The following is a 23,848-nucleotide window of genomic DNA, read 5'->3' as shown; positions in this document are numbered from 1 at the left end:
TCTCTCTCTCTCTCTCTTTCTCTCTCTCTCTCTCTCTCTCTCTCTCCATACATGCCTTTCTCCCTAGCTCTCCCCATAATGATTCTCCTTCCTTCAGTCCTAGGGGCCAGTGAAGTCACCTGAGAGCAACTTTCCAATAAATCTGCCTTTAATATAATCTAATTTGGCTTGAATTGGTTCATTTCACTGATGGAGAAACAACCTATCATCTATTATGTAAAAATGATATTTTCATTTGAAAAGTTGTAAGCTTTGATGAGGCTATGTGGTGTTGTTTAATATCAATGGACTACGGTTGGTAGAAATATTTAAAGGTCAACTGGCCTTTAAATATTAAAAATTAAATGTTTATCCTCTGTCTAGACATTCATCTTTGCTACATTGGAAAAATCTCTCAGCTTCAGTGTGCCTCTGTTTTTCATGGAAGAATGAAGAAGGCAATAGATAATATGTATTTGACAGATTAATAGATAGTAGAGATATAGTGACCATCAAAATAAATTCATAAGAAATGGTGGCAATACAAAAATGTTCTCATGGTTTTTACCACTACTCATAAGAATATATCCAGAAATTCATTTTCAAATATGAATAGAATATTATTCTCAAAATGTTATTCTAAAAATAATCATAGTTAGCTTCACTGCTACTGACATGACACCGTTGTACATGGTATATGTTACTGTAGTCAATGAGACCCTCTGTGCGTGCATATTCTTTGGAAGACAAGCAACACAGTAAGCATCTCAGAATCTAGTCCATCATATAGATTAGTACTTACCCTTTTAGCAATAGGATTGGATCTCCATGTCTTATTTTAGGGAAAGGATAAGTAGTTTTGAAGTCTATGAGGATGAATCTCTCCCTCATAGTCTGCTGTAGTTCCCATCTCTCACTTCTCCAGTAACAATAAGAAGGAAAACAACCTCCCCTCCTAAGGATTTAACATATTGTATAGAAGGGTGGTTGGTGTCTGGGCTTTGTTGAGGTCCGTGAAGGGAAAGCTACATCTTTATGGTAAAAAGAACCTTTGGCCCTATGTAGAGACAGGATATTCTGTCCTGCCACAAAGATTAGAACATTAAATCTTATTGTTTCCTTCTTTAAGAATTATTCCACATTGTCTGTGAATCACTTTGTTGGGATATTCCACAGGAAAGTGATTCAAGGAAGACATGCTAAGAAGACTGGGAGGATTCTCTCCTTAATGGGATAGTGTACTTATATTTCTTCAAAGCTCCTTCCCCAATGCAGTGCTCACTCCTTTCCCCAGACATTGAGTGAGATTCTCGAAAGAAACGTGACCTTCTTTACAGTAATTTTACCCCCCTTTTTCATCCCTGTGGGGTAGACTGTTCCCTTATTAATTGTAATCTTGCCAGATGTTGATCATTGTGATAAAGAAGAATAGTTATGAGACATACCCACAAATTCCACAGCATCTCTCAGATGCTTATTGTGGAAATCATGCGCATTACTTCTCTTTGAGAAGCACACACCCATGATGGGTGTCACATACCCATGCTCCTCATCTGCCCACCTTACTTTCTGCTGAAGCACCTTTCTCTCCTAACCCTCTTCATTAAACCTATACTAAAAGTTCTTTAATAAAATTCCCAACTCTGCCAGCTATTCTTCTGAAAAGTTTCAGTGTCAAAGCTGAGAATCCTGGTTTGGTCTCACTGGAGGTCCCTAAACCTCCCAGGGATGTTCTCCTGCAGTTGATAGTGGGGAACTATGCCCCTTTTACTTATATCCTGAATGCTGACCTCTTTCTTGAATATTGGTTAAAATCCTGGGAACTTTTCACTTTCACTTTGGGCTTTGCTACTCTTTCTCTGAAGACCTCTATTTTTCCACCATGCATCTATGAAATGGAAACTTCACAGTTTCTTTGGAAAGTCAGTTATGTCAAATGATGTTTTGCTGGGGCACACAGGTGAAAGGATGTCCTGCTAAAGCAGACACGTGAAAGACTATTTTCTTGAAGCAGACACAGGTGAAAGGATGTTTTGATGTACAAACACATGAAAGGATGCTTGATGAAGGAGTATAAATATGACCCCACAGGCAGTGGGAGATGAACACTGAGCATTAGTTTGGTTTGCTCCACCTCGCTGTTCTTCACTAATGACACACATGTATTGATTTGCCTTACAAAGCATTGTTAAACTCAACTGTGGTAAGGCTGGCATTGAGAGAAGCTTGTCCAAGAACTGCATGTGAGACGTTCTTGCAGTAGCTAGGAGCTTCTGCAGCCTTACCTCAGGCAGGTTGAAGAGCCTGGTGGTTTCTTCAGGATTGAACTACAGCTGCTGGTTCGTGCCTGGTGTCAGCCTGCTTAAAGGACTGGACTATCACTGCCAGTTTATGTGTGCTGTCTGTTTGTCTGGTTTGCAGCTGTTGAGTCATATTTGGTTTTTGCTATAAGACTGAACTGCTGCCAAAGAAGATCAAGCTCACCCACAAAGAATTATTGCTGGGTGGCGAACTAGGGAAAGAGGTTAAACCCTTATTAAGAGTAGGGTGCAAAAATTTATGCCTGCACATCTACTTCTGGACTCCATTGCTGAACATACTATTTTTCTTGAGTCCTAGATCAAAAAGGCATGGAAGACTGGGGAGATGGCCCAATAGTTAGAGTTTTATGGGCAAGAGTGAAGATCTGAGTTTGCTTCTCAAAATCCACAGGATGTTGGTTGAGTGTGGCTGCCTGTTTGTAATTCCAGTAACAGAGGAATCTCAAAGCAAGCTGGTCAGACTGGCCATAACCTAGAGCTTGTGGTTTGATTAAGAGGACTGCCCTCAAAGAATAAGGTGGAAAAGTGATCAAGGGTGAATTGCAACACCAACCTGGGGCCTCCACATGCATGCTTACACGTGTGTAAAAACACGCATGTATAGATCTGCACAACAAACAGACACACACACACACAGAGAAAGAGAGAGAGAAAGAGAGAGAGAGAGAAGAGAGAGAGAGAGAGGGAGAACATGATTTCTTTTCTTTTTTTCTCTTTCTCTTCTCAGCAGCTGCCCACTTATATAGTTGTGACCTTTTGCTCAAGCTTTAAAGAAATGACACTTGAGTTTCCTTCAGAGTCCATCTTTAAATCCCTTTATTATTAAGACCAAGAATACACAAAAGGAAACCCAAATATCCCGCAACAATATAATAGAAGAATATGAATAAAAAAGTGTTGTATATGTCTTCATACATATGTTATCAATGGAGGCAGAGAAGTAGCGTGCATAAAATTAGGTATAAAATGTCCAAACAGGCATCAGTTATGTCTCCATTTTCCAATTTTGCAAAGACAATATTTAAGCACACTTTATAATTAACTTTTCTTAGTTTTGAACACAAATGCAAATTTTAGTTTATAAAGCTGATCAACTCAACAGCAAAGCAAAATTAAAAGTTAAAAAATGGGATTTTTTTCCTTTGAAATATTTATTTAAATTTGTTATTTAAAAAAATTTCTTTTCTAAGGTTATGAACACAGAATATAACAAAATTGAAGTTCCTTTGGGAAATCTGCTGTGACATTTTATTCTACACTGGGTAGACTCACAGGGAAGGAGCACAGGTAGGCATGCCTGGGGTGGTAGACACATGCTTGGGGTAGTAGTTGCATTTGGTTTCTATGCATCTGTGTCTCCTTAGGTGAGAGGACCCCTTTCTGTGCAGGGCATTCAAATAATTTTGTGAAATAAATGTTCAGGCTCTTCAATGACATATCTCATTTAGTTTAGAAATACTACAACAGAGCTGATGGGCATGCAAGGATAAATAAAAAAAAAGAGAACACTGGAGTAGAGGTAAGAGTCTACTTCACACAAACTTAGGTGCGGTATAACAAGTAACCACTGAACGTGGTCACAGGAGGATATTTGATTGGAATTGTTCCTTTTACGAGCCGCAACCACACTTCCTGCCCATAATTTAATTCAAATAAGGCATCCCCAGTCAAAACTCTGTCACAGTGTATCTCATTGTCGGTATTTTCAGATTCAAATCTAAGCTTGTCTACTCCATCCACCACAAAAAAACCCGAGATATGAGCACTGAATGACTCAATAGTGTATTTGAATATGTACACTCCAAGGTAAGGAATTCTGAACTTGCCAGTTCTTGGGTTATATGAGGCCCCATAATTGACGCTTAGATCATTGAACAGGATAGGACCAGGTGCCATCATTCCATGAGTGTGAGATACGAAAAACGCCACCATTGGAGCATATCTGTAAGATCCTTTGGAAAAATCTGTTCAAGGAAAAACATGAGAGGAGTTATTTTTCAGGATTTTATCTTGTTTTTCTTCCTATAGCTCTCATTTTATCTCAGTCTCACAGACTTAGCAGAAACATAACGCTCTTTATCAAACTGAACAAGGCCCATGTGTCTGAACGTTTGCCTCCACTGTAAGCTAAACGTGGAAACACCAAGACTCCTGTAGCCTCAGTTTCTCCATTTAGATAAGGGTCGATTGTGACATCTGGTAACTCTCTTGTAGAAATGCCTGCAAGATCATCGCATGCTGCATTGCACTGCTTAGGGATAAAGAAATTCGAAGTACTGAACAATTATTATAGGATGTGGGAATTCCTTGCAGGAGCTGAAACCTCCAGGATGGGGAGACAAGGTTCCATAATTTCTAGAGGCTGAGAATGAAGTGAAATGAAGCCAAGCTCACCAAGGAGAAGCAGGAAAAGGTAAGTTTCTGTGTAATTAATGCCACATACCCTTAGGAAAGATTTAAAATGGACTGAAATGTATTCTTAGATACAGAAAATCAGTAAGGTCTGATTTGGAAATATTCCATGGCCACTAAAATTAATATATTTTAAATGATGTGTGTATTTTCTTGTTTAAAGGTCTGGAGTGCTACATTAAAACATGTTATTATTGTATGAATAGTGTGGACGTGTGTGTGTGTGTGTGTGTGTGTGTGTGTCCCATAGGACAGCTTTTGGGAATTAATTCTCCCCTTTCCCTATGAGAAGTGAGCATCAAACTCAGGTATCAGCTGGTATCTAGTAGCCTTTCCTGTTGAGTAACCTCAGGGCCGAGAGTGCTACACTCTCAAAGCACATGTGCAACAACACCAATCAGAAGTGAAGAAAACATGAAAAACTATCTAAAAAGGCACAAATGATCTTTCCCAGTATTCCCGGCAGGTGTTCTCGCATGACACTGAGAAGCATGAGAAGGCAATGCTAATACCTGGTGCTATGGCATTATCTTCCACGATCTTCACGGTGCAAGTGGCACCCATGAATGGGTGCCGGCAAGCACAAATGAAGCTGGATCTCCCGCTGATGCACGTGCCGCCATTCTGGCATGGGAAGCTGCTGCAGCTGGAATGTTCCTGGCCTCCTGAAAAGGAATCACAGCAAAAAGGGATAATCTATTTTTGTCTCAAACCCAAGAGCTGAGCAGCAGGAGAGTTGAAATGCTGAATTTAAAAGAAGGAAAAACAAGTCCTTAGATGGAAGCCACTCACTAGTGTGGGCCTGGGACATAGGGCAGATCTGTAATCTCTGACACTCATCAGGGAGGGTATGGGACTTCATGCAAAGCCCTCATATTTGACCCTATTGTGTGATGCAAAGATAATTTTGTGAATAAGTTTATGTAAGTATATTAAACTTTTGGTTAACTTTGAAACAGATATAACTATCTAAATACAGGACTAAGTATATTTGAACTAAAAACATAAGAGTAAGGTTTTGAATTATTAGAGAAGAAAAAGCCTTTTTAAATTTCTTAGGGATGTGTTATTATTTAAAACATTTAGGTGTTTGTATGCAGCATCTGAGAGAACATACGTGCCATGTGTGTGCAGATTCCTGTTCATTCCAGCAGAGGGATTTAAGTCTCCTGGACCTAGGGTTATGGCAGTTTTGAGCTTCTTGGCGTGGGTGCTGGGGATAGAACCAATGCTCTCTGTAGGAGTAGTAAGTGATCTAGACCTCTAAGCCATTCTTCCAGCTCTACCTTTTTAACACTAAAACAAAACAAAACAATCTCTCATATTTGATCACCTAAAAATAAAACCTTCTTTTGAAAATTAAGATTTTTAATGAGTGACTAATTCAAACAAAACTTTAACCTACAAATTCAGTGATTTGTACTTGTAGTTCATGAAAGCCTTTCATGATCACACCCAAGAATGTTTCTGAGGTTACAATTTGTATAGTAGACACAAAATACTTAATTTTGCTAGAATTCCAAGTTACAATGGCAGGTACAAACATAGTGTAAAATTATGAGAATTTGTCAGAGAAATATACTGGAAGAATCTTTCCTTTACTTGCCACAGTTACTGTTAATGGCACCACCTTGTGGCAGTAATGTAAATTTAAAATTCACTTATTTCAAACTGTGTAGATCACTTGAAATTTGGATCCCACATAGACTATTCTGTCAGCATATGTAATGGCTGAAGGAAGAAAACGACATTTGTGTGAGCCTGGCTTATTTCACTTACCTTGATAACATCTAGTTCCACTTAATTCTCTGCATGTACAATATTATTATCATCATTATTATTATTATTATTATTATTATTATTATTATTATTATTTTATAGTTGAACAAACTTTCATTGGGTGTGTACATAAAACACTTTTCCTGAATGTGTGTTCAGCTGTGTTGTTAGGTGCATATGTGTGCATGTGGAAGTCAGAGGTTAGTGTAGGGTACCGTCCTTCATCACTCCCCACCTGAGTCTTTGACGTGACCTTTCATTAAATCTGTATCTCATTGATTTGGCTACTTTGGCTGCCCAATAAGCCCCACAATCTTCCCACCTCCAATACAATTCTGTGGTTACAAACACAAGCTATGCCTGAGTACTCACATGGGTGCTGGGGATCTGAATTCCAGTCCTCACATTTGCATGTCAGGTATTTATTTACTGAGCCACATCAGTTGTGACAACATGTATGTGTGTGTGTATATAATTTAATGTATATATATATGTATATATATGTGTATATATATATATATATAATTTAAAATTTTAATTTGTTTTGTTTAATAATTGTTTTATGTTTCTGTATATTCTCTGTTCTTTTTTTAAGCTCTATTTATTTATTTTATGTATATGAGTACACCATTGCTCTTTTCAAAGACATCAGAAGAGGGTGTCAGATCTCATTACAGATGGTTGTGAGCCACCATGTGGTTGCTAGGAATTGAACTCAGGACCTCTGGAAGAGCAATCGGTGCTCTTAACCGCTGAGCCATCTCTCCAGCCCCGTATTCTCTGTTTCTAAATGTGCATTAGGAATTCATTCAAAATGTGGTCAAACTTCATGCCTGTATTAATTAATGTTTTTTACAGAGAATATATTAGTATGTTCCTTGAAAACTCTAAAATGATTTGAATTTTCTTGAGATATTCTCTATAAACTACTTCTCTCATCTAGAAATGTATTTGAATAACTGAGGTAACAGATTTTATGTTTATGTATATTACATACAACATATTTAATAAAATATGTTAAACCTATCTGTATTTCTTGACTACTTTCGTCTCTTGAATCAGGCTTTCTAGCTTTATATTTGCAGTTAGCTCTCATTCTAGAACTTATACTACTTCTTGCTAGCTTGAAAACAACCAACGGGTCTCCATTGCTTGTTGAAATGTGAATTCTTGTCTGCAAAGCACTACTTCCATTGGCCTTCCCATGATCAACTCCTGGGAGACTGCTTCATTAATGAGCTTCACTAGCAATAAAGTCACAGGATAATGAATTATTTCTGTGGCTTGATCAGCTCTACATTTCTTGCTTTCCCAGGTGAAGAAGTCAATAAATCTCACTTTTAGATTAGGCCTGTGAAGATATCAAACCTACTCCAGGGAGAAAAAGTCAAGGTTCTCTTGTATGATGGTTTTCTCTCCATTTCTACGCTTTCCAATCCCTTCTTCAAGGACAAGACTTCTGCTTGCTACTCAGTGTCTAGTGTGCACACTCAGCTCTCGTTCTGCTGTCCTGTTACTTTCTGGGATAGAGTCTCATTTTGCTTTTGTCTCTTACCATTGCAGAGCATGTTGCCTACCCTTCATCCCAAATGTTCTGTAGAGTCACTAATCTGCAAGAAGGGCCCAACTCTGTCTAGTTGAGGAACTGAAATTTATCCTATTACTGCAGTAGTCCAAACTTCTTGTAACCACACAGTTACCTACTAGGACTTCTGCCCTGTGCCTCCTGTTCATCTACCAGGATGCCTCCTGGCTTCTGCAATTATTTCCACAGTTTCTCTTTTATCTTGCCTTCTTTACCTCACTTGCTACTAGTACTTCTGACTTTCAAATTATAAGGACAGAAACTCACATTTTACCATGTAGTATCCATGATAGATAGTACTGAACACATAATGCCAGTTGAGTCTTGTTAGTATAGACTACAGTGATAATTATTAGTTATAACTGCCACCTTTGAAGAGATTTCACATGTCTTCCAATGCAAAATAAATTCATCGGTCTTATATTTGTCTCAAACTTTGTCATAACAGGTCATCTGTACTCTGATGTTATTGAAGGACTTTAAAAGTTTACATTAATTCATTTGAACATGAGTGGTACTGACTTGCCTTTCCTGTCCATAGAAACTATGCTTTGTTTTACTTTGTGTGAATGTGTCAGTAACCCATTCCAACTTTGATATCAGTCCCACATTTATGTTGTGTGTTTATCATCCAATCAGTGCTGAAATACAGAATGACTCCATTTCAGGTATATGTCCTCACAGACAGGCAAGCATGTCAATTGGAATTACATACAGGTTGCTACAACTCAACTTTTATACATCCTATGACTCATATTGTTCCCCTTTATTTCTACAGTTCTTTAAAAATGGTTAGGTGTTCAATAGGCAATTTGTTCTGGAATTAACATAAAAAATGAACTCTGGTAAAACAATTTTGTCACCTTTCCTTATTCCCTGATGCTATAGCTACCTTTGCTCTTTCAATTATTGGCCGATGCTGTATGTGGTCTGGCATTGAACTTATCACACTTGATTATAATTGTTCATGTGTCTTTACTTCCAACAGAATGTCACACTTTATGACATCAGGGCTCACAGTTTACTCCTTAAACACATCACTATGAATCTGTACCACGGGGGACATATGCAAAATGGCAAAGCTTTGAAAGATGAATGAACAAGTTAATGAAAGTTCAAATTGGTGGTTAGTTTCTTATCCAAATTCTGTCTTCACAGTTTCACAAAGATCACATGGGTGTGATGGGGATCATTACAATTAGTTGAGCAGTTTTACCAGTTCAGCATTCTGCTATCCTGTGCAAGTAGCATGGCTAATCTTTCAATGCTAATTTCCCTATGTGGAACATGATTAAAATTAATTTTCTGTTGTCTTCAGATAGTTTGGGAACCTCAGTTTGCTCTGGCCTATGCATTTTGATCTCTAATATGTACTTCACATATAATTTCTTCTTCATTCTATTACTGTATTTCAAAAAGGTCTGTGCTAATTTTGAACCTATAATAGAGCACCTATATTTTGAACCCATCCTTCCATTTCAGAGCACCTTGCCTTTGTGAACAGTTGCTGTGTGTGACTATAACTGCGTGCTCTATGGGTCAGGTGCATGAAGATGGACACTGACTTGAATGTGCAATCCATCTACTTAGCCTTTCTCAGCACTCAATCGGAACTTATTCAAAGGAGTTGCAAGGCTGAACTCACACTCTGTGTTCTACTTTATTCTTATTTGCATTTATTACATATTAAATAGTTTGTATAATTTATAAAACATGGTTATGTACACAAACTATTGATATTATTTTACTTTATGATTTTATTATTTACTCCTTTTTAGTATCAATATCTTACTTTATATTTTTTCATTAAAACCAACAGTTCTCAATCTGTGGAGTATAACATCTTTGGGTTAAAACAACCCTTTCATAAAGGTATTATATCAGATATTCTGCATATCAGGTATTTACATTATGATTCATAACAGTAGTAAAATTAGAGTTATAAAGTAGCAATAAAATAATCTTATGGTTATGGGTCACCACAACATGAGAACTGTTTTAAAGGGTCATGACATTAGGAAGGTTGAGAACCACTGATGAAAATGATAACATTGCAAAGGGCTAGTAACTTCTGTGGTTTATTTTTCTGCCTCCTCCTGGTTCTTTAAAGTGATAATACCTGTTCTGTAGGTATTGTTGAAAGAAGTAATGTTATCTAGATAGCCACAAAGCCTGAAGTGAGTGAATGTTAATTAAAAAACATGTAAATAGTAAAGTATTAGTGCCAGGGCTCAAAATAAGTTATCATTTATCAAAATTGAAGCTTATATACAGATTATCTCTAAAAAAATCACATTTTGTAAATATTGCTGATATGAATAATAAGACAAACGGGTTCCAGAAATGATGGTGTTATCCTCTGGTTTTAGTCATGTGGAAGAAAATGTAGTACAGGTTCTACACTACAATATCAAAAGTCAAAGGGCATAGGGAAATTTGTTATATCTTGTACTTTTGCTAAGATAATTGTAGAGAGAGCCAAATTTAGTCAGTATGCTGGCTGATGTGTAGCACAACTGATATAAAGGTGTATCAGATGAAGTATTTTATTTTATAATGACCTTCCTTCCTTCCTTCTTTCCTTCCTCCCTCCCTCCCTCCTTTCCTCCCTCCCTTCCTTCCTTCCTTCCTTCCTTCCTCCTTCCCTTCTTTCCTTTCTTTCTTTCTTTCTTTCTTTCTTTCTTTCTTTCTTTCTTTCTTTCTTTCTTTCTTCCCTTTTATGTGTTGTATCTATGCATTTCTATGTGTATTGTGTAGTATTCATACTCGTGTATGTACACTTGTGTGTATCTGAGTGTGTTACTGTGAATGATACAGGGTAGATGTCTTCCTCAATGGCTCACAGTCTTTCTCTTTGAGACAGGGTCTCTTCATTGAGCCTGGAACTCAACATTTCTGCTAGACTGTTTGGGCAGTGAGTTCCAGGGACCTGTCTGTCTCTGGACAACTGTGCTGGGGTTAGACGTTCACAGCCATGACTGGCTGTTTTCATGGGTTCTGGGGCCTTGCACTAAGGCCCACAAGCTTTCAAAGCAAGCACCTTACCCTGTGCATCAACTTCCAGCCTCTCAGGAGCTTTAGCCACCATTCCTGGTTTTATCACCTTATCTAGTCCTTGTTGGTTCCACCAGTTTATAGTCCACAACAGTAGGGCCAGGTTAATGTGTGAGCAAATGCACATCTACTTGAAAGGATTCCTAAGAAAGTGGATTCACTGAAAGTGACTGCTACAGCATACTTGAAACTGGGCCAAGGCTTCTTTATTGTCTTGGCAACATTATTGGTGTCTTAATTGAGATGCAATAAAGAAATTTTAATTGTTAACCTCAATAAATAGGACTATAAAATTTGACCAAAAAATAAATAAGTAACTAAATAGCAAGGAGTTTTGTCAAGGCCCCAATCAGTAAAATATATATCAGAGTTGGGTTATTTCCTATCAGCTGCTAAATTCAAGTATCAAGTCAATCATTCAAGTGAGAAAAGTCAACAATATCTGTTGATGGCACTGCCATCCTCTCATTACACAGTTTCTGAACTTCAGAATGTGTTTCTCTCCTCTGCAAATGCTCTGCATCCAGGCTGTGAAGAGTGATCATTCTCATCAGTGACAATCTGTAGTACATGTCTCCTAGTGACCACAGTAATTACTGACTGCAATCCCTTCATTTCAGCAGAAGAAATAGATGCAGAAGGAGAATGGTTTTTGTTTTTCTTGTTTGTTCTGTTTTAAGGTTACTAATTAAAATAGAAAATACAGTGAGGACCAGAATCAAGACCTGACTCTTGGGTCCCTACTCTTTCCATTGCTCCTGTGTTCTATTGATTATATCATCACAGCAGTTTTCAAATCCCCTTCAAACTACCTCTTTTTATCCTTACTATGTTGGCCCACATTTAATTAGCATAGTCCTAACTTGTGTACTAGTGTTGGTCTGTGAGACAATGCTTGGCCCTACAGCAGGTACATACTTCTGAATCATAATGTCACTACACCAAAACCATGGCGCTGAACTTCAAAGGTATCTCACTCTTTACAAAATTGTATATAAGTGCAATTTTTTTTACATTCATTGCTTTCTGGGGTCTACTTAAATTTTATTCCTAATTAGTCCCTTAAGGCAGTCATTTTTCTTTTGAGATATTTATTGAGAACTTATTTCAAATTCTAACCACTAAAGCCTAAATGAATTTATGACCTTATTTAAGAAACTAAACATATAATAAACTTCTTTAGCTAGCTATATAGAGAGATGCTTTTTCCAAGAGCAAGTTTAATTATTTTATAGCATTCTGGTAAGAAAGAGTTGAAACATGTAGATAGGACATCTACTAGAGTTCAGCTGTGCATTGATTGACATCTAACTTACATTCGATCAGATGCAATAGAGTATATATCAGTCACCTTACTCCCTACTCAGTTCAAGTATGAGTAAGTGTCTTCCATGCCTCAGCCTGGCTATACATTAGGAACTGCTCGATAGCATGTAACCTATAGCATGAAAGATGTTCAAAGTTGTTTTTCAGTTCCAGCTTACCTGGTTGTATAATGGTGTCTGTGTTCCTTTGTGTTCGGCCTATCAGGATGGTAGTCATGTTCACTGTTTTCTTAAGTGTGTTGGGTTTCTTCTGCAGTTTTATCTGCTTCTGAGGCTTGATAATATTTGCCAGACTATCAGATAGCAATCGATCAATATTCCAAGTTAAATTAGATAGGGCAGCTTGAGTTTTTATTTCAACTATTGATTCCACAAGTTCTGTAAGACTTTTCTGAGAATTTTGACTGTCTGACAGAGAGCCTTTGGTCCACATGGGTATGCATGCATTCTGTCCATATGTACTTGTGGAAGCATTATGGCATGCCATTGAAAGCTCACGGACAGTTTTATTAAGCAAAGAGAAACTCACTGAAAGATGAATAGATTTTGCTTCCAGTGCCTTAAATCTAGTATTTAATACCTTCAGCTGAAGATCAGCATCTCTCTCATTTGATAGTATGCCACCTTTTTTAAATGAAATATAGTAAGGTATGAGTGTCTTGGTTACTTTAGATTCAATGCCTTGCAAACGACTTTCAAACTCTTTGGCAATCTTTGTTACTGAGAGCACATTTTCTTCTAAATAACTCATGTTTTGCTGGCATTTGTTCACCTGGGAAGTGGTTTCATTGAACATTTGATAAATCTTTTGAAAATTTAACTGGCTTAGTTTTTCATCTTTAGGAATAACTGTAAGGGCTTTGGCAATTTGCAAAATAAAATTATACTTCTGATTGTCATTGACCAAAGTCTGAATAGAATCATTCAAACGCTGGAATTCAGAAATAAATGTTAAAATAGCATCCGTACTTTGGTTACACTGACAGACCTTGGGATTATATGTCATGACACTTAAAGTCTCTTTTAACACGTAGTTATCTTGAATAAAATCGATGGCATTGTTTATAACAGTCATTGTCTTATTTAGGCCATCTTCTGTTTCTAAGGCCTGCTCACTGATGCGTCTTTCAAATTCTTCACCACGACTCTGCACTTCATTTCTGAGTAAGTTGTGTCTTTTTGTAAGTTCTTTGGTAAGAACATTCAGTTGGTTGATGGCACCGATCAGGTTTTGTAGCTCTCTGCGTGTAACTGTGGTTTCCTTTGGCTCACGTATAACCTGCTGTTGAAGTGACGACCTCTGCTCCAACAAAGGCTGGAGGATCTCCATGTCATATGTCAAATCATTCAGCTGCTCGCTCATTTTATCCACCTTGACGTCCATGGGAAAGATTACCTCAGACAATGTTTGATTTAACACATGCAGATTTTCCTCTGTGTCCTTGAGTTGAAATTTAAAGTCATGCCTGCATTTAGATAACATCTCTTCACATTCTCCCCTGGCTGATTCTTTCTCCATCGCCAAAAGGACGGTGAGGTTGCTGATCTTGCTCTCTTGGACATGCAAATCACTGAGCATCTGCAGCAGCATCAGACCTTGCTTGCTTGCTGTCTCCTGTAGCACAGATATATACTCAGTGACATTACTGTTGACTGATTCCTTAGTGGCAGCATTCTCTGTTCCTGATACATGTAGAACTGATAGCAGCTGTGTGTGTGCTTCCTGCACTTTAGAGAGAGTTTCATTGAGGGACTGGTGGTACAGAACCATCTGTGAGTGCTCCTGTCTTAGTGCTCCTTCCAAATGAGCTTGCTTGGCTTCCAGTTCCTTGACAGGCTTCTCACAGGCCAAGGCTATTTCCTGCCTGATGTTCATGATGCTGTTCTTTAGATCTGTCATGTCCTTCCACATGGGCTGATTTTCTTGCATTAAAGCAGAGTCTTTCTGGGCTGTTGCTGCAACAAAGGACTGGTTCACTTTTAGAACTGTCTGCCTGGTACTTTCCAAGTCCTCTGATAGACTTGACACAGTCTTGAAAAGCTGGGCGATAGTCTCCTGCATGTCATCTTGGAAGACTTTAAGTTGTTCTTTTACTATATTCTTTAGCAGATCATCAATACTCTTTGATTTTAGAGCTACAGAGAACAAGATAGTAAACATTAAACACACATAGGTTTTAATCAGAAAGATGCATCTGTAGAGAGATTAAAGTTTTAAAATCAAACACTACATGTATTATTAAAAATAATTTCTCCCCATATACATTTATGACATTTGAAAACACTACTTGAATTAGTAAGAGATAATCACATTCTTGACAGAAATGTGGCATAAAAGGTCAATTACCATGTAGAACACATTAACAGTTTACACCAATGATTCTAAAGGCAAAGGGCAAAAGGAAACAGCTATTCACTGCAGTAACAGAGGCTGCTCTACAGCAATCCCAGGTCTAGTTGGGATAAAAACAGGAGAGGCTGGGCTTTTTGTCTGAGTAAATACCTGGTGTCAGTATATGACTCTATTGTCAAGTGTCTAGTAATTAGGTGCAAGGCTTACATTGTGGATTCGTGAGTGTTCATTAATCACAGAGAAAAACTTTAAAAAGTGGAAGGAAATATAGATATCCATAAGACTTCAAAATGGCTTACAATAACAAGTAGTGAAATTAGTTGTTTTTTAAAAAATTAGTGACACATTACAACAGGATTTTAAGATATGCTTGTAACATGGCATTAACTTTTGGCATAAAAAGAAAGGAAAAATTGCCAGTAATTAACACATGATAGTATTTCCAACACCTGGAAATATATCTGATCATACATTAAGATTATGTGAAATGGGAAAGAAAGAAAGGAAGGAAGAAAGAAAGAAGGAAAGAAAGGAAGGAAGGATGGAAGAAAGAAAGAGAGAAAGGGGGAATGAAATAAAAGGGATTGAGAAAAGAAGGGGGATGGAGGTGAAGGAAAATGGCCTGAATTATTCCAAATGATATAAATAGAAAGAGAATATTTGAAAAGTTTAAAATAAAACCAAACCAAACCAAACAAACAAAAAACACTATCTCATACAGAAACAAAAGAAAAAATAAAACTTATAAAGTCAAACTACAAAGAATTATAAATAGAAGAATTATTCATTAAAATTTATGAGAAAATATACAATAATTATATATGAGATTTAGACAACAAAGGATTTTTAAAAGAAAGTTCTGCACAGTGGGCCAGCATCTCAAAAGTTATAGCTATCAGGCAGCTGGTTCACACAGTTGGTGAATGGACTCTATGCTCTCACATAGTAAGAAAGTAAGGGGCAAGCATGAAGAGTCACACATAAATTATTGTAAGAGAGAAATTTTAGAAGAACAAAGTATCTTTCTTGAATGTCTTGATATTAATTATTGTGGTACAAAAAGTCCTGTAAACCATATTGATGTAAATGTATTTAAAAGATTAGGGTTGCTAAGTATAGAAAAGCACAAAAGAGTAAGAATATAAAAAGTGTGAAATATCATTCACTAATCCATGGCAGCAAACTAGGAACAAAAGCTAAGTTAGAATAATTTTGAATAGCTGCAATAGAGAAAAATTATACAGAAAAAGAAAAACAGTTCTTTCTTTTTATCTGTTGACAAGTCAGAAGTATTGGTTAGCATTTTGTCAGTTACATGTTTATTTAACAAATACTTGTGAATATATTTCTATATCCCATGTAGATAGCAAAATGACAACTTGAATTGCAAGGCAGTTGTAAGGCATTGCTTTATAGTATAAATATGTCTCTACAGTTCTCAGAATAATTTAGTCATTTCTTGTCAGTTGAAATTATTTTCAGTTCTCACAGCTTCCAAAACTTGATAATGTAGAATATAATATGTATACCAGTGAGGGTTAGTTTTTTGAATGTGTAATTTCATATTAGACACCCACAGTGCTTTCAGGATTAGTAAGAAAAAAAATGTAAGCCTCATTGAATTAGCTAGGTACAAGAATTGCTGATAGATGTTTAATTTCAACTATCAAAAAATGACATGATCTGGAGGTCGGAGTATGATTGACAGCCTAGGAACATCATGTATAGATAAGATCACCATGGATCTTGCTGAAGGTTATGAGGACAAGATGAAAATATAGTTGTCTTTTCAGCTACCATTATTTAGGATATCACTGGGAAAGTTACAAAGGAAATCTCAGAATCATAGCAGTGTTTGAAAAGACAGTAAGCAGAGCATTAACTTAAAAATGTGTTTCCTGTTAATATTTTTTCCATCTGTATTTCTATAACTCATTAGTAAAAACCATTTAGTTGTTTCTTAATTTTTCAAAAACCTTGTCACCATACTTCCTATTAGTCCCTCTGTAGGGCAGCTCTCTAAACTCCATGTTACTTTGCTTCATGTAAGAAAAATATTATTCTGTTTATTGTTGTTATTGATACTTAGTCCTTTGAAGGCTTTAGATTATAATTGCTACTTTCCCCTTTTGTGTGTTTCTTTGTGCAACACCTGGGTCACCCTTTCTAACATCCTTGATAGACCAGTGGGCTCATCCTAACTATGGCTAAATATAAGTTATGCAGCAAGTAGGTACAAAATACCCAACAAGTGAGTATTAAAATATATATATTTCAATGCACTATTTTCAATTGTTTTGAAGTTACATATTTTTCAATTACCTGATTAAAAATACTTGTTTCTTTATTATCTCATCTAGAGCAAAGATCTCAAGTGAAAGGAGACAATGTCAGTGAGGAATTTGTTTTGTGTCTTGAGTGAATGCATTTTTTAATCTTGTTTACTTTTACCTTTTAGAAAGGATTGAAATTCCCTGCTGTTGTCTTCACTAACTTTCCCTTCTAGGGAGAGGTATGCATTCCTCATGTCATCCGTGGCCAGAGAAACATTGTCAACCTTCTTCTGCAGAAGCATCAGCTTCCTCTCCTGCTGGCTCAGTTGCTCTGCCATTTTTTGAATCATGGCTGCATGTAGAAGAGAGAGAGTTGGGACCATTCAACATGTAGACTTAAAACCTGTCAAAAATTATGTTGTATAAAGGAAACTTAAGTAGACCATACATGTGCTTAAAGATTTAAAAATACAGATTATAGGTGAATGGCAACACGAATGATGAAGCAACTTTAGGGCATACATTTACAAAAAATATTACTTTAATTTGTGTAATTTGACTTTTAAAAAAAATCTTAGACCTGTCAATACATTCAGAATAAATAAAAGTATTGAGGGTTGGAAAGCCAAAGCAATGAGCTTGCCATCACCCAGCTAATGATTCATTGCTACTTTTAAACCATGTCCCAGCACTAAACATATGTCATTTTACATGTATATGTGTTGTAGCAGTCCAAGTTTTTCATTGCTTACTGAAGTATTTCTTGACGAGAGGCAGATCCCAATTTAGAGCAAATCACTTTGTACAGTAACATTATTCACAGCTGCTTTCCACGTGCATTGTACTGAGTCAAAAACTTGACAGCATTTTATACATAGAGAATCACAATATAAATTAATGAACAATTTCTAGGTACATTACCAAAATTCACTTTTTAAGATTGATTCTTTGAGTTATCATCTAAAACAATGGATTTCATTATGGCATTTCCTGCACATTTATCATCATACTTCATTCATATTCAAGATTCATTACCCTCCTCTTTGTCACCAGAATCCTTCTTGAAGTTTTCCCTTTGTTCCTCCCAAAGGAGCTACACTACCATCATCCATCATGCCTTCTGAGACATATGTATAAATATACATGTATATGATATATAAATATGTATACATATATATATATATATACATGTATATATCAGAAGGCATGACAATGGGATATTTATATAGGATATATATATCCTATATGTGAGTATATGCAAATATAGATTTCTCACATGATAGAAAACACAATGCTTGTCTTTCTGAGTCTGGCTTATTGCTTTTAACATGATGACCTATTGTATTTTTTTTTAAAGGAAAGAGATCACTTTAAATCCCATTTCTCAACTGAGGGTCTTGCTTGGTTCACCAAAATCTATGCAAATATATTCTTGAAGAGGTGCTATCGGCACTATCTGACCTTGCTTTGGAGGTAAAGTTAAGCCTAAGATGATGAAGTATTGTATTTGGACAGAACACTTGTCTCAGGCTGACATTTGATCAGTATAAGATCTTGGCTATAAATAACTCTTTCCACAAGAGTGCTCTGCACTCCTTTGTGATCTCTTATTAGCCCAAACAGCCTTCCCAGCTCCTTTAACGCAGTCAAGTTGTTCCTTTGACAGCAAAATTCTTCAATGATCTCACTGTTTGGAAAACAAAAGCTGAGTTTGTTCTCAGAACACTGTTCTGCTCCTCTGGTTGTATGATGGAAGATTTTCACCTGGAACATGAAACCCAATTCAGTTTCTCAAAACAATTAGCAAAACAGAACACAACTGAGAAGCATGTTAATCCACCACCACTGAAATGGGGTTGACAATCACAGGGCTGAAGGTGATCGTAATTACAGTCTACAACCTGGGTCACCACAGTCTTGCTTCTGCTGCTGGGCTGTTCCTTGGTCAACAGCTGTGTGACTTTCAGCCTGGTTACTGTGTGCTAGTTGCTGCTGTTCTTCCTCTAGACAGAAGCAGAGAGAGAGAGTCAAGTGTTAGCATTGGAAGGGCCGCCTGTTTTCCAGTCCTGAGTGATAATGGGGCTGACATTCATTTTCCTGTGTACTGAGGCATGATGAAGAGCAGACTGTTCCGCCCCATCTGTAGGACAGAGTAATACCACATGCACTCAGAAGTTAAAGCTCTAATTCAGTCTCCAGAAAAAAAATTATTCAAAATTCATGTGGGTCCAAAATGGATGGAAGCCTTTGCAGATGCAGCCAGTGATACTGAGTGGGCGTTACTATCCATTATGGTAAAAGTGACGGCAGTCTTGTGAGTAGACTGATTTATCCAATAATGCATTTCCCAACTGGTGACTGCTGGCAGGACGGAAAGCTGTATATGCCTTCCTAACCCCAAATCAGCGAGTTAATTAACAGTGCGATTTAAATAAGTTGTTTCAAGATTTAAAAATAATACATGGTTTCTGATAAACTAAGGGTCAAATTAAACAATCACAGGTATATCTCCAAGGCAATCAATCCATAAACACAGTGATGTTCCATAAAATCAGAATTCCTCATATCTATATTTAAGAAGCCCTATTTCTTACAAATCAAATATTATAAATGTTTTTTTTTAAATATTTCTCTGAGAAAACAATTTTCGAGAGACCCGTTTAAAAGACTGAGCGTCTGAAAGAATACATCTTTAATTTATAGGCTTTGAATGGACAAATTTACTCAATGATGCTCGCACCCAGACTTGTGCAAATACACATTCGCTATCTAGCTGGGTTTCTTTCTCTATGAAATTCTGTGACAATGAAACTGGACTTGTGGTGCATGTTAATGACCCCCCTCCAGATGCACACGTGGCTACGCTGACAATCCTTAAGTTTTCCTATTCCCTAAAACATGTCCTCGATTTGCCCTTAATTTAGCTTTGTCTCCATTGTTACATTGAATTGTGCAGTGCTATTTTTCAGGGGCTTGGGCTAGATAAATTCTGCTTTGTACTGTTTGTTTTGGTCCCTCCTCCCTCCATAACTGATGGGTTATTTAGCATAGAAGAAAGTAATGTAGAGCTTAGAGAGAAATGCAGTGATTGGGAATTAGAGAAAGGAGGGGAAAGATTAGTCTACTGTTACGCCCCAGCAATAAGGTTCTTAAGGTCTAAATTCTAATTGATTTATGCAAAAGTATCTATGAAGTAACTGTGTAATTCTCCTGCCATGGCCCCTCCGTGTGTGGGATAATAAAACACGTTTCTGACCATTTCCATCTCTGTCCACTCAAGCACACAGTTAAAGAGTAAAATAATCGTTGGCAAATTTTAAGTCTCTGAAATAACTATGAAAACATTCCCTGGGAAATTTTGAGCCTGCAGCTTCAGAAGTCCGCCCTGATTTAAAGAACTTAGTGAAGGGACACCAATCTCTCTTTGACCAAGCTGGTCACATGATTCTAAAGCAGGCTAAAGCTTGCGAACCATTGGAGGAGCGACATTCTCTGCAAACACAACTTACCACGCCCCCTGCTTCTCTGACCCTTGAGGATGTAGACCATAAACTGTAAATACTGATAGCATGATAAACTAATGGGGTAACAATGGCCTTTCTATTTCCTTACTCCTTACTTTCTGCAGCTAGACCGTAGCAAGAAAAAGCGATAGGGCATTTAAAAGGGAGTGAGGCAGTGAGTGTATTCGGAGATAAAGCATGGCCAAAGAGTTCAGGGTCTTGCCAGCGCCAGTGTGACACTGGACAATTGCTGGGTTGATTCTCTCACTCTCAGCATTTTATACATACCATGCATCCTTTCCTTAAGAATACTGTTTGTTCCTTTAATTGGATTATAGATAGAAACCAGAAGTCTCTACGGATTTGGAAACATTAAAATGTTTTCTGCTTTTCCACGCCCCCAGGGAACCCGAATTCATTGGACAACTGGGCAACCGTATTTTACAACTGGGCAATGTGTATTTTAAAAGTTTTAAGTATTTAGGTGATTTTGACTCATAGCCCTGGTTATGATACACTAATTTAGAAAAAAAATTGAAATGTTTTCTAAATTAAATAGAATTTATTGATAAAGGGCAGAAAAAAAATTTCTGTTCTCACAGTAAAGCTGAAAGACAAAAGTCAGTCGTCAAAATTTTTTAAATACGATCCCAGTTAGAACCAGAACATGTTTTGAAGGTGTGACTTATGAGTCTAAGAAGTGAAAATCATATGTCCATCATTCTATAGAGATGTGAGCCATTATAGAAAGTGGCATCGGCAGGACCTGCTCATGGCATCTCCTTTCCTTCATGAACACATTATCATTCGTTCCGAGGCTCAGACAGTAGGACTGAGCAAATGGGTTGCAGAACATGAAAGATGATTTTGTGGTCTTCCCTTCAGTCATATCTAGTGTGACTCTGAGCTACTGATTGCTCAGCATTCCTCAGAAGAAAGCTCCCTTCCACTACAAAGCTAGGCTGCCAGGCTTTATTCCTACCTAGCTGTGCACGTGCTCCGCACTCCAGGTTCTAGTCAGAATAAACCAACGTGTTTTTATCAGTTGTCTAGTATTGAAATATGAACCACGTCTTTCAGCAAGTATATAGTAATACTATACAGTAACAAAGAATTCATCTTTAAATTGTGATGCTATTGCAAGTTAATTGTGTATATGTGATAAAGGATATAGGATATATTCTTCAGCCTACATGATGAATGAAATACCTATCTCAAGACCACCTAAAAACTATTTCCTATGTCACACAATATAAAAATAATTCTAAAATAGGAATATCGTGGCAAATGAATTCTACGATACTACTACTCTTTGTGGAATAAATACAGAATGAAATGAAAAAAAAATGTTTAGGCAACTGAAAGTCAATTAAATAAAAATGTTTAAATATTATTACCAAAATAAATATTTTTATACATCACTTTTTAAATATTAACTAAAATGTAAAAGACATGAATTTGAGTGAATTTAATAGTTTCATCTCAGGAAATAGAAAGGAAAACATCTTTAATATTATTAACAATATAGTTATATATATGAGCATTCAGGAAAAATATTTTCTATGAGTTGTGCTTGTAAAAATATAGCCAAGCCAGGTAGTGTACAGATGTAGTTCCAATGCTTGAGAGTATGAGGCAGGAGGATTGCTAAGAGTTACATGCCTGTCTGGGCTAAAGAGGAACTATCTGGATAGCAAAAAAACAAACAAATAAAAACAAACAAACAAACAAACAAAAACCCAAACAAACAAACAAGCAAACAAAAAACAAAAAACAAAAAACAAACCCACTACTATTGGAAAACAAATAACTCAGACCAATAGAGCAACAGAGCAAGAGTAAGAAAATCAGTCTGGAAACCCAGACAGAGTTTCAGATATAATCCTGCTGCCATCAGTCACCATATTCAGACATTTCAGATGGAGACAAGATGAGTATAGTGTCAGCAAGCAGCTGAGCATGGTTGTGCTGGGCTTCAACATGAACATCACATCTCCTATTATGTATCAAATACATGACAGTCTAAATACAGAAGAGGGGCAGAAAGGCAGAGAGCTCATGCTATAGATTCAAACAGGAAATACTGCTGGAGTGTTTGGGCTTCAGTAGGAAACATTGGAACCAAGGTTAAGGGGGCATTTTGTAAATTATTTTCATGTAACTAATTTCACATATATGTGATAGGAAAATATCTATATTTGAAACAGATGCTATTTGAACACATTTGAAATATTTGCACATATATATTGCTTGAGACCAAATATATTGTGATCAGTTTGTTGAGAAAATAAATAGATCTCTTCTAACAAAGGAGATGCATGTAACAAAATTATAACATTAACAATCTTTCTTTATTGATGTTGCCCCAACTCGAACCCAATGGTACTTACACAGGTCTAAGAAGTAACTACATTTGCATTTGCTCTAGGAAGTTCCATGATTTAGCTGTCAAGGAAGGGGGGCAACATTTAAAAGCACACAGCTTTTATAGACTGCAAAACACGAATGTTATCACTTTTCTTTCAGTATAAACCAGCAGAGCAGGACATCAAGAACATTGGTATTAATAAACATTACAAATGTACATAGACTTTGTGTCACCAAAAGGCTCTGGATCTGAGTGGGAGCTCTTCAGAGAAAGTCATAGCAGTTTCTTATGTTTAATCACTTCTCTGAATGGGACAGTTCCCTGATGTCATCCATGGTCAAAGGAAAAACATGCAGTAACCAGGAGGCATCCAAAAGTCATCAGGGATCATTACAGTGTGAGTGGCTTATGTTTATGAATCCTGTACTTGACCTGTATTTATTGTAGCTAATATATGTGCTAATTTAAGAAAATAAATAAGTCATTCTCCCTATAGTTTATATATTAATATTACTAAAATAGTGGGAAAATGGTTGAACACTACCTCCCCATGGCTCTTGTGCTCACAGTCTCAATATACTTTGCTAAGGCTTTTGTTTAGACAGTTAAGCTGTGTTTCAAACACTATTACTTCATGACAACAAAGTTAAACATGACTAATTTATTCCTTATGAAGCATGGCATGCCATATACTTTAATACAGAGGTCATAACATCACATTTATTTATTTATTTATTTTTTTGGTTTTGTGTTTTTATTGGGGTTTATTATGGGCAGGAGCTGCCACCACTGCAAGGTAAGCCCCTCCTCCCACTAAGCAGGTCTGCATTAATCATCCTGCTCTTTCTGGGACTTTTTCTTCTTTTTTGTGCTGCTCTTTGTGCAGCTAGCAGCAG

General features: G+C 36.9%; 1 protein-coding gene across 1 annotated transcript in view; it reads right to left on the bottom strand.

Annotated features, from left to right (window-relative positions):
- Positions 1-3,092: 3,092 nt before the first annotated feature.
- Positions 3,093-23,848, bottom strand: part of Mmrn1 (multimerin 1) — a 40,632-nt gene continuing 19,876 nt past the window's right edge. The window contains exons 4-8 of the mRNA XM_031382061.1: positions 18,983-19,084; positions 17,260-17,433; positions 12,615-14,591; positions 5,225-5,377; positions 3,093-4,264 (exon numbers count right to left, since the gene is read on the bottom strand). Coding sequence (XP_031237921.1) covers positions 3,843-4,264; positions 5,225-5,377; positions 12,615-14,591; positions 17,260-17,433; positions 18,983-19,084 — 2,828 coding nt within the window. The 3' untranslated portion in view covers positions 3,093-3,842. The remainder of the gene's footprint in view (positions 4,265-5,224; positions 5,378-12,614; positions 14,592-17,259; positions 17,434-18,982; positions 19,085-23,848) is intronic.

The sequence above is a fragment of the Mastomys coucha genome, unplaced genomic scaffold (assembly GCF_008632895.1).
Source record: "Mastomys coucha isolate ucsf_1 unplaced genomic scaffold, UCSF_Mcou_1 pScaffold20, whole genome shotgun sequence".
Lineage (NCBI taxonomy): Eukaryota > Metazoa > Chordata > Mammalia > Rodentia > Muridae > Mastomys > Mastomys coucha.
This window is presented reverse-complemented; position numbering and strand designations above follow the sequence as displayed.